General features: G+C 43.8%; 1 protein-coding gene across 2 annotated transcripts in view; it reads right to left on the bottom strand.

Moving 5' to 3' along the window:
- PANK1 (pantothenate kinase 1) overlaps positions 1 to 12,410 on the bottom strand; it is a 38,892-nt gene that overhangs the window by 10,959 nt on the left and 15,523 nt on the right. For both annotated transcript variants that reach the window (XM_019556198.1, XM_019556199.1), the window contains exon 3: positions 3,369 to 3,622. In XM_019556198.1, coding sequence (XP_019411743.1) covers positions 3,369 to 3,622 — 254 coding nt within the window. The remainder of the gene's footprint in view (positions 1 to 3,368; positions 3,623 to 12,410) is intronic.

Here is a 12,410-nt window from a genome sequence, read left to right as displayed (position 1 = left end):
TCCTTCCAGGTTGAGAAGGACCCATCCACTACCACCCTCTGGGGGGTGCCAGTTGGCAACCCATTTGACTGTGTGGGTGTCTACACCACAGCCCCCCAGTTTCTTAATGAGAACGGGGTGAGAGACAGTGTCAAAATACTTCCGGATGTCCAGGAGGACTATATCCACTGCTACCCCTGCATCTAATGATCTGGTTATCTGATCATAAAAGGCCACCAGGTTGGTCTGACAGGACCTGCCACTGATGAACCTGTGTTGGTTGCCCCTAAGCATGCAGTCCCCTCATGGATGTGTGCCAGAATAATTTTCTCAAACAGTTTGCCTAGAATCAAGGTAAGACTAACTGGCCTAGTTTCCCAGGTCCTCCTTCTTCCCTTTTTTGAAGATAGAAACCACGTTGGCCCTCTTCCAGTCCTCCGGCACTCTCTTGGATTCAAGAAAATACAGTGCTTTGTCCAAGTACATCAGATTGGTTTGGCATGGTGTGTTCTTCAATCAACGTATGCTGGCAGCCTTTCCTTCTTTGGGGCTTATTTTTTTCAAGGGGGGAGGGAAGATAACTACATTAGCCATTGTTTAGTCCTCTGGGAACCTCACCCATCTCCCATGACTCCCTAAATATTATTACCAAGAGGTCCAAGGTCCCTTCTATTGTTTTTTTTTCAGCAATGTGGGATGAAGTTCATCAGGCCTACTGATCTAGTCATTCAAACCAAATCGAAAAGCTCTGTGATGGTTGCTCATTATCATGATCCTCTGCTTTTTCCCCTTGTCCAATGACTTCACAAGCTTTCTTATTGCAGGTTTTTTTGTGTGCATGTGCAAAGGCAAAGGCAAAATAGCTGGTGACCAGCTCCATGCTCTCATATCTTCTGTTATAGCTCACCCTGGCTATTCAGCTGCAGATCCACAGCTGTCCAGCATCTTTATAGAACTATTTCTTTTTGCTTTCGTCTTCCTAAACAGGCATAATTCATTTTAACTGTACCACTCCAATTCTGTCTGTGTGAGTTCTTACTATTTCTTAGTATGGCAGCTTGCCTTTTATGTCATCTTTAGATTTCAAGGCATCAGAGAACTCCTTCTGCAACTATGTTGGTCTTCTGCTGTCCTTGTTTCATGTCAGAATAGCTTCTTGTACTATCAATGTGCCCTTGAACTGCCAGCTCTCTTGGGCCACTTTATCCTTCAGTCTGTCCTCCCATGGGACCTTACCTATTTCCTAAGTTAGTTGAATTCTTCCCTGTTGTAATCAAATGGTTTAGTTCTGTTAACTTCATTCTTGCCTTGTCTTAAAATAATAAATCATCATTTTATTCCCAGTTTCTCAACCCTTCACAGCCTCAGCCATTTCCTCCCTATTGGTAAGAAGAAAATCTAAGTTAGAAGATCCCCTAATCATACCCTCAACTTTTTGGAGCAGAATCTTGTTTTCCATTCAAGTCAGAAATTTCTTTAACATATTGTGTTGGGCAATATTATTTTTCCAGCAGATAGCTGGGAAGTTGAAGTCCCCAACTAGTAATCTCTCCTGTCTTCTGGATAGTTTTCTCATCCCCCCTTAGATCCCTGTCTAAGTCAAGGCTAGCAACAGCCCTTATAAACAACCAACCACAGCCATGCAAGGAGCAAGTCAGAGATGGACTGATTTCACAGGAAGCTACTTGTCAGATGCCCGATGGAAACAACTGCTGCTGACCTAAGGTGAGACTTTTAGAAAAGTCACAGAATCATAGAAAATTAAGGTTGGAAGAGGCCTCTAGTCCAATCCCCTGCTGAAAGCTGGACCATTAAACTATATCATCTCATCCAAAGCCGTCTAGCCCGGCCTTAAAAACCTCGAAGGATGGAAAGTCCACTAGCTATCTGGGTAATCTGTTCCAGTGCTTTACTACCCTCCTAGTGAGTTTTGCCTAATATCTAACCCTTAACTCCGCCTGCTGCAACTTGAGATGGTTATTCTTTGCTTTGTCATTTGCTACCACTAAGAGGAGTCTAGCTCCATCCTCTTCAGAAACACCCTTCAGGTACTTGAAGGCTGCTATTAAATCCTTTCTCAGTCCTCTCTTATTCAGACTAAATAAGCCTAGTTCCCTTAGTCATGTGCCCCAGCCTGCCAACCATTTTTGTTGCCCTCTACTGGACTCTCTCCAATTTGCCCACCTCGTTTATGTAGTGGGGGGCCCAAAAGTGGATACAGTTCTCCAGATGTGGTCTCATCAGTGTGATCAGAGGGGAAAAATCACTTCCCTTGATCTGCCGGCAACACTCCTACTAATGCCTGCGATTACCTGTAGATTGTTGTATTGCCCACCCAGCAGATCTCATGGGGGACTTCACTCACTCTGACAACCAGGGCCTGTGACTGGGAGACTTCCACTAGCTGTTTGAAGAAAGCCTCAAAACAGACTTTAAAACCAATTATTCAGTTCTACTGATTTCCATTTAAATAGTAACACTCTGGTATATTTCATATTCAAACACTTTGAAATCCACACTGATCTTGACAATGAAAACACCACTTGGAGAAAATAGCTTCCTTTGAGTCATAATGGCCAATGTTCCCTAGCATCTATCAAGGTCCAATACAACGGTGGGGAAAATATAGCCCACGAGCCAGTTCCAGACCATCAACAGATTTGTTATGGTCCGCAGGCAGGCTACCAACTCACTGGATCTGGCCTACCGACAGCCAGCAGCTCCAGTTCTGGCTGCTGCATGGTGTCAGGTGACTAGGGCTGCTTCCACTGTGCCAGGTGGGCAGACAGGACTTCTTCCCAGCAGCATCAGTTGTGGACCTGGGCAGGCACTTCCACTGTGGTGGATGGGCAATGGCATCAGCTGTGGACACCACCAGCTGATTCAGGAGCCCCAGTGAAGAAGCTGCCAGTGGTATCCACAACTGATGCCACTGCCCACCCACTGTGGAAGAAGTCCCTTTCTAGATCCACAGCTGAGCATTGGGGTGGGGGCTCCTGGCAAACTACAGTTCCAACTGGGTTCTGGAAAAAGGGAGACAGAGACAGAGTGAAACAAAGATGGATGCAGCCCTCGACAGGTCACCAAAACTCATTAAGTGACCCTCATGCCAAAATAATTGCTCACCCGTGGTCTAACATCTCTTGCCCGTCTTAATATTTCCTATGCAGCAAGGGCACTGAGGTTGAAATATGGTGCTACAGTCTTACTCTTAGATGATTCTGTCGTCTTATAGATGTGGTGAGAAGGGCCACAATCTGATGCGTGGAGAAAGAAGCACATGCAACACAGGGAGTTAAACCGATATCTTACACAGAACAACCTCAAGGAAAATGAAAATTCAGATATATTTTCACCAGCAAAGTTATGCTTTGGATTAGTATATTTACCTGGTCCCCGTAACTCTTTTATAGTTGTCCTTAGAATACACTGCTAGAACGCTAACCCCTGAGCCTATGTTAACCAGCAACATAGGATATGGATTATCAAGGCAGTAAGGTTTTTTCTGACACTGTTCAGGATCTGCAGGATTTTCAAAATAATAGCACTCTGGCTGGCCATTGAAACCAACGGAATCAACATAAAGCAAGCCTTGGATCAAGCAGTCCAGTTCATCCAGTTTATGGAGCTGCAGATCAGCGATCTGGAAGAGAACAAGTTAATAAATGAACACTTGCGAGTATAAACACAACACAGAGAAAGACAAGAGATCTGCTAAAGCACTTAGTACTATCTGACTTGCATAATGTGTCAACATTAAATAAAATTTTGGTTACTTTATAAACATGAAGTCTCAAAAAGAAATGAGTTTGCTGTCTGCCTGACAACAGGCAAATCAGAAAAATCATGTGCTACAGTGCAGGTTTCAGGTTTCCTTTGCCTCGAAGAAATCCCAGGAAAACTTCAGGTCAAAGTATGAGTTCAAAGCTGCAGTAGTTTCAGAGTCCTACTCTACGCCTATTTACAGCATTTGATAGGAATAGCCAGCAGTTCTATTCAGGATACACAGCACCTTAACACATCATCCATATAAACAATATTTTAATTACACATTTCCTCTCACATGGGAAGTGCTGTCTTTATATCCTTTTCTATGTTCAGCACAATTGAATCAACAGAATTTCAAGAGCAGGAGGAAGATATTCAGGGAAGCAATTTCTCAAAAATGTCCATATTGTGCAATACCCTCTTAGGACAGCTTTCAGGGAGCGTCTCCTTTCTCAGCCTGTTCTCCTCCCATGGTTACATTAGGTGACTATTAGGAGGCAAGATGGTATGGCAGTGACCATGGGTATTTGGTTATGCCCTTCATGTTTTATATCTCTACCATTTCCTCCACTAAAGTTTTGTATATCGGGGTGCTCAACCCCTGATACAGCCCCCAGTGCTATGTTACCTGGCTCACAGGACTCCCCATGGGTCTGAAAAACTTGGTTGTAAGGGTAGCACTGCTCTCCTGATGTCCAACAGCACATCTGTGCCTACTAAATTGGGTGTACAGGGCAGGGCAAGGGCCAATCCTGGCACACAGGTCTGGCCACAGGCAGCATGGAAGTTTAGGACCCAATCCCGGTACACATAGCCCAATCCCAGCATGCAAAGCAGGAGCAGGACAGGATGCCAGGGCCAAATCCCAACACATGGGACACCATGACTCGATCCTGGTACGGGGCTTGATCCTGTCACACAAGGGTGGCGTAGGGCCTGATTTGAAATGTACAGAGATTGTCCAATGCCCAAGCCAGGTGCACAGGGTCAGGTGGAACCAGCACAGGGGCCGATTCAGGCCACAGCTCAACCCCATGCCATTCATCTGGCCTGCAGGGCCAAAAGGTTTAGCACTACTATCCCGTTATTTTACAGTTTGGTTCTTTAATTCTTTTCTGGAAAAATTTTACTATGAAAACTAGCCCTTGCTAGGAGATGGTCTATTTCTTGAGGTCAATGCAGAGACTGAGTTTCAAAAGGAACGATTAATATATTTAACCAATAACCTTAACTCTCCTGCCCACATGTCTACAATACAGCACATTCATCCGCTAAACACAAACACTAGATTCAACAAGACAAAATGCTATCTATTACAGATGGATTTAAAACAGAGGCACTATGCAGATTAAGCAATGCGAAATTCACTTCTCTATATTGATATCAAATAAAAAATATCAAATGTTCTTCTATGGGATGAACATACCCCATAATGAAAATTTGTAATGTGTCAACAAGGGTAAGTAATCAGTAGTTTTGTGACTGTTACTTTGACTTTCAAAAATGATATAGACTTAAATCTTCACTCTTAGAGCTAAATATAACCAACCATATAGTGTGTTCCCCAAAGAGAAGTATTAACATTAGTAATATAGAGCTAGGAGAGAAAGAGATACTTAAAATATGAAACGTCAAAAGCAAACATTCTGAATGTATTAATCCTAGCTTCTGGAAACTAAGGATCAGTCCAGGAGTCTATCACAGAAAAAGAGGCTGTAGGGGCAAGATGAAAGAGACTAATCAGACGCTGGCTCTTGGCAGCCATGTCCACTGCTGCTTAAGTGCAACAGGCAAATATGAGTTTACTCTGAGTTTGTTGCTGGATCTGAAACAAATGGATATAACACTACCAAATGACATTTCAGGTCTCCCTCTTCCAATCCCAAACTGAGCAGGTTAAGACCAGGTAATGTGTATATCTATGCATATGCACAAAAAAGTATGAATGTCAGTAACAGCGGTCTACAGATATTAAAATATGAAAGAACAAAGGCCATCTCAATTCCATTCTTCCATGGTATACTTAACAAACAGTAGTTTTCAAATGCTGAAGTATTTGCAGCAAGTATAATTAATAAGGGCAGCTCTGGTCACACTCATGGAGCCAAACTGCTGCAATTCAACTCGACTCCAAAAACAAGCAAATGACAAGAGGACGAGGGGAGCTGGTAGCACCCTGACACTGCTAATAGGGCCTCTGTTCACTGACTGCTTGTGCTGGTCGCAGCAAAAGGAAGAATTTTTCATTGCTTTGGGAAGGTTTAAGCCCCAGATGTTAGATGAGAGAAATTATCTACTGATGTATAATCAATCAATTATAGATTGATCTAGTGACTGACTTTGCATTTAAAAGAGGGAATGAAATCTTTCAGACTACAATGAAGAAAAAGGAGTATTATGTTAAACTCTATCCTTAGCTATACTTCTGGAACAACCCTGAAGTGCTTCTAAGATCTTACTCGGAAACAGTTATGGCAGAAAGCAATATACATTTATTTATATTAAAAAAAAATATATAATCAGACTCTTCAGATGAAAACATTTAGTTATGTTTGCATTTTCAAGCCATCTGTAAAACTGTTATGACTTGAGTTCTATATAAAATATGCATCTAAATTTAGTAATGTTACAGCTAGCTGATCATCTACCTTATTTGGCCTTTCATTGAGAAATATGAAAACACTTTCGAGAAATAGTGCAATACATGTAATACAGTGCAATTCTTTAATAAGCTGTATCAATTGCAACAGCCCTACTCTATCTCCCTGGCTTTGGTCAACTTTTCTGGGCATTGCTCCCAATTTTCTTTCCTGTGATAGCTTATTGTTTCTCTCTTCTTTCCAGCTTCCTTCCCCCATCAGTTAACTGTTAAGCTCTCAACTATCCTACTTTATATATTTTCTTTCTTCTACCCAGACTCTCTCTAAACAGACTTCTCAAGTTTAAAATCAATTTCTCTCTCCCCTGCTCTGCTCACATTGTGCTTTGGAAATCTTCCATTCATTGGCAAGCCTGAGAACAAGACTTATAAGCAACAGACTCTGACTCCATTATCCAGAAGCAACACCTGGAAAATAATGGACCACTCTCCAAAATTCTGACAAAAAAAAAAATAGAAAGATTTCTGTAGTGTGGTGTTGTTCCAGGAATTTCTCCCCATTTAACTCTGATAAATATGAAGCTCCTTTCATTCCCAACATCCTTGGGCAACTAGAAGGAAAAATGTTTCTCACCATTCTGCCTCTAGAGTTACCTGGCTGTTCAAAGGTGATGGCAACAGCAACAGGGATATCTGCTATTTTATCCATTTCACAGATCCTACAATTGACTCCTCTGCCCCAGCATGTAGCTAGAGGTCCAACAATCTAGGTAGCAGAAAAGTGAGCCTGACAACACTATAAATGTCACAGCTACCCAGTGGTCGCATTCTCTCCTTTAGAGGGAGAGTTATTTTACCACTCTTCTTGCAGTCTGCATCTCCTCCACTAAATAGTTAACCTCCTATAGATGAATTATCCGTGCAATCAACTAGTGACCTGGCCCTGCACAGGTTGATTTACCCTGCACAGGTTGACTCTGCAGCCTGCTATGGTCATCTCTACACACGTGTACTGGAAAAGATGATTAAGTCCTGAATATAGGAATAGATTCAAATGGTATAAACAACAAGATGCATCTGCTTGGAAATAAAAACAGATACAGGATAAACATTTACTGGACTTTACCTATTCATTCTCATACTTCTTGTATCTGTGTGTTTTTGTTTCACTTTTCAACGCAAGTAGTAAATGAGATTTGCTATAATATTAACAGATACAAATGCCAAGACAGCACACACCTCCTGAACATATTTATAAAAATCATCGTAACAAACAAACAAAGCAATATTCCATTGAGCCAAAAGGAATCTCATGAGGTTTAAAGACAAGTGCAAAGTCCTGCACTTAGGACAGAACAATCCCACACATCACTACAGGCTTGGGACCAACTGGCTAAGCAGAAGATCTTCAGAAAAAGGACTTGGGGGTTACAGTGGACAGTAAGTTGAATATGAGCCAGCAGTGTGCCCTTGTCGCAAAGAAGGCTAACAGCACACTAGGCTGCACTGGTAGGTGTTGTTGCCAGCAGGTCAAGGGACATGATTATTCCACTCTATTCAGGACTGGTGAGGCCACTTCTGGGGTACTGTGTTCAGTTTTGGGCTCCCCACTACAGAAAGGATGCGCACAAGTTGGTGAGAGAGTCCAGTAGATGACAACAAAAATGGCGAGGGTACATGACTCATGAGGAGAGGCCGAGGGAACTGGGCTCATTTAGTCTAGAGAAGAGAAGACAGAGGGGATTCAATAGCAGCCTTGAACTACCTGAAGGGGGGTTCCAAAGAGGATGGAGCTAGACTGTTCTCAGTGGTGACAGAACAAGGAGCAACAGTCTCAAGTTGCAGCAAGGGAAATTTAAGTTACATATTAGGACCTTTGGAATTCCATTCTCAAACAAGAGTGTAATAAAAGCATACTTGCATACTTTTGATGAGTCATGGAGCACGTTACCCAGAGAGATTGTGGAATCTCCATCCTTGGAGGCTTTTAAGACCCAGCTAGAGTTAAATCAAAAGCACATAAATACGCTTTCATTATACTTGTTTGAGAATGAAATTCCAGTGGATAGTTTGGAAGAAATGCCTATTTTTCCACTCAGATCAAAATTACCGAAAAAATAAACCCGCGCAGAAAGTTTTCATATTGTTGCTGAACACATGACTATTTTTCAACATAGGTCATTGATGGAGACTATTTTTTCAGCTGGTTAACAAGGGCATGTGAAAGTCTGTCAGAAAGCAATGCCTTGTAATTCTGACCTCCAAAAGCAAGCCATGGATTTGGAGGGTATTCTTGAAGTTCACTACCTGCTTAAGGGAGCCATATTAAATTCTGAGGTCTATGTTAAAGCACTAAAGAACGTGAACCACTGCATGCAAATATCCTATCCCAAAGGCATGCCTGAACTGCTGTTTCTGCGTGACAACTTGCCCACATACCAGTTTGTGCACCAGTGACAATCTCATGGTTTGGATGTACTGTACTGCCACATCCTTGGTACAGCCCTGAAGATGAAGAATGGACTATGAGAGGCATGTTTTTGGGATGACAACCAAGTGATAGAGGCCATGTAACAGTCACTGCATAACAGGAACAAGGACTAATGATGTAGGGATACGTGCCCTTGTTCACAGATGGCAAAAGACCATTGACTGAGAAGAACAAACTGGAAGTGCTCAGTACAAGTCTAATATTTTTCAGTTATACCTGACTAAGGAAAAAGTATAGAAGGCATTGCTTTCCAAATGACACTTGTATTTCACCTTTTGAGATAGATGGGATAAAATAGGATAGACCATTCTGTAAGATGGCCTGAATCCCATTGATTCCCACTGCAAGGCCATATAACTAGCATGATCACACATCCCGAACTGTCTGGAAGAATCTTGGATTCTGTGGGCTGTCCTAGCTGGCTGGTGTAAATTGAAACAAAACTCCTTGATTCAGCTTCTGTAGGCACTGCCAGCGGCCTCTGCCTGGCTTAGCTATTGCTGAGCAGCAGCTGAAAGCAAGGTCTGTTCCTTCTGCCTGGGACAGCGATGGGCCAGGGTGGAAAGGAACAGCCCAGCAGGGGGTCAGTGCTTGGGCACCTTCGTAGTATGAGCAGGGATGGCCACCCGCCACTGGCAGCCTTGTGTCTTGCCACTGCAGCCACTGTCAGGGCTCAGGCTGCACTTGGTGGCCCCAGGCAGCTTCATGGTAGTGGGTGGGTGGGAGGGGCTGCTCCCAGCCTATGTGTGGGGATGGAGCCTGGCCACTGGCCTCTGTGCTGTCTCACCATCAGGGCTCCTGGGAGCTGTGCGGGGGTAGGGTATGCAGTGGTGTACATGCTCCCCAGTTTCCTTAATTATATGTTCACTGTACTTATAGCAGAGTCCCAAGTGAACCACACTCTGAATCTTCTAAGAATAACTGAAGGTGAGGAATGTTCACATACCTTCCCTGACACATTTGGAAAAGTGCCTAATGAGCATCTTGGTACTCATTATTAGACTGCTTCTCTATTCAGCTCTTAAGAACCTCATGCTGGACCCTTCAAAATAATCAGGAATTTCACAATCAACTATAACAGAATAGGGCTTGATTAAAAACTACTTTTTGGTAATACAAATAAATGTGGTAGGAAAACATGGGAGGTATTATATGCAATACCTCCCATGTTTTTCTACACACAAAATGCTTCCCATGTTAAAAAACACACACAGAGCAGACTAATATTTGAAAATACATATTCATTGTTTCATACATTTCACTGGGACATTCTCTGTATCATAGGCTAAATGACATCTTATGAGATCTTTTTCATTATATTAGAGTATTTTTATAATGGAAGTAGCAAGCATCTTAGATCAGCAGGAAAAAGTAAAAAAACCAAAAAACTTTGAAGATCATTTTTATATCAGTTGGGCAAGCAAAGAATCTCACATCCTCCTTTGCCTTTTACAGAACTCACTACCCCATTTACTGAAGTGGGAAACTTAACACAGACTAGATGAGTCAGAAATCTGTGACAAACTATGGAAGAGTTGCTATTCTGATACCCAGCAAATGAGCAACATATGAGTAAAGGCAACTAACTGTACAATAACAACGTTCAATCAGAGGAAACGCTTGCAAAGCCAGCAGGCCAAGGCACTTAAGGGAGCCCACCCCTGCCCCAGCCCTGGTACAATCTGTGGACAAGGCATGAGCTCCCAAGGGCACACTTGCCTGCCTGTACACAAATGCCAGGAGCTTAGGAAATAAGCAGGAGGAGCTTCTCCTCCTGCTCAATGCAAATAATTATGATGTCATAGGGATAACAGAGACCTGGTGGGACTCTACCCATGACTGGACCACAGGTATAGATGGCTATACCCTGTACAGGAGAGATTGAGTAGATAAAAGGGGCGGGGGTGTAGCTCTTTATTTTAAGGAAAGCTACACATCCCTGAAAGCTGATATTGGTGACCAGGGTGGACGACTGGAGACCCTCTCGGTTAAAAGCCGTCGGGAACACAGCACAGGGGACACAATGGTGGGAGTCTACTACAGAGCTCCCACCCAAAGTCCTGAGCTTGACCAGGAGTTCGCCTGGGAACTGGCTGAGACCGCATGCTCTAGGACCATGGTTGTCCGGGTGATTGAAGTCACCCATGACATCTCGTGGGAGGATCACTCAGCAAAATCCCAGCAGTCGCAAAGCTTCCACTCGTGCGTGGATAACCTCTACCTCACTTAAGTCTATGGGCCAACAAGAGGCAAAGCACTTTCGACCTGGTACTGGCGACTGGGGATGACCTAATCGGTGACCTAGTGATCGATGGAAAGCTGGGTAACAGCAACCATGAGCTGATCACCTTCATCATCCGCCATAAAGCTAGCAAGTCAGTCAGCAACACAGAAGTCCTTGACTTCAGGAAAGCCAACTCTGACAAGCTCAGGAGGCTTGTCAGTGAGGCCCTAAGGGACCACAGCCCCAGGGAAAGGGGAGTTCAGGAAGAGTGGTTGCTCCTCAAGGGAGCGATCCTCATTGCGCAAGCCAATTCTATTCCATCTCGGAGGAAGGGCAGGAAGAGGGCACAGCAGCCTCCCTGGCTCTCCAGGGACCTAGCAGACCTCCTGAGGCTAAAAAGAAAGGCCTATAAAGGATGGAGGAAGGGATTCACCTCCAAGGAGGATTATGCGGCACTGGTCCGGTCCTGCAAGAATAGATTCAACGCAAGTAGTAAATGAGATTTGCTATAATATTAACAGATACAAATGCCAAGACAGCACACACCTCCTGAACATATTTATAAAAATCATCACAACAAGCAATAAACAAAGCAATATTCCATTGGGCCAAAAGGAATCCCATGAGGTTCAAAGACAAACCTCATGAGCAAACCACGGAAGCCAAGGCTAAAACCGAACTCCAACTAGCTTCGAGCATTAAGGACAATAAAAAGTCCGTTTTCAGATATGTGGGGAGTAGGAGGAAAAGCAAGAGCAACACTGCACCCCTGCTGAACCAGATGGGACAACTGACGCCCAGGAAAAAGCCAACCTATTAAATGGGTACTGTGCGTCCATCTTTCATCAGTCCCATGGGACGCCCAGGCCCACTATGTGACAGGGAGGTCTGGGTGAGGGAGATCCCCTGCCCTCCATTAATGCTGACCTCGTGAAAGAACACCGAGAGGCTGAATACCTTCAAGTCAGCCGGCTCTGACAATCTACACCCCACGGTACTCAAGGAGCTGGCGAGCATCATAGCCCAGCCCCTGGCATGGATCTTTGAAAACTTCTGGCGCTCTGGTGTAGTGCCCAAAGACTGGAAGAAGGCCAATGTGGTGCCTATCTTCAAGAAAGGGAGGAAAGTGGATATGGAAAACTATAGGCCCATCAGCCTGAGTGATATCCCAGGGAAGGTCTTAGAAAAGTTTATTAAAGAGGCCATCCTTAAAGGACTGGCCGATGCCAACATCTTAAGGGATAGCCAGCATGGGTCTGTTGTGGGTAGGTCTTGCTTGACCAATCTCATTTCCTTCTATGACCAGGTGACCTATCACCTGGACAAGGGAGAAGAGATTGATGTCATAT

The sequence above is a fragment of the Crocodylus porosus genome, unplaced genomic scaffold (genome assembly GCF_001723895.1).
Source record: "Crocodylus porosus isolate Cpor-Errol unplaced genomic scaffold, CroPor_comp1, whole genome shotgun sequence".
Classification (NCBI taxonomy): domain Eukaryota; kingdom Metazoa; phylum Chordata; order Crocodylia; family Crocodylidae; genus Crocodylus; species Crocodylus porosus.
This window is presented reverse-complemented; position numbering and strand designations above follow the sequence as displayed.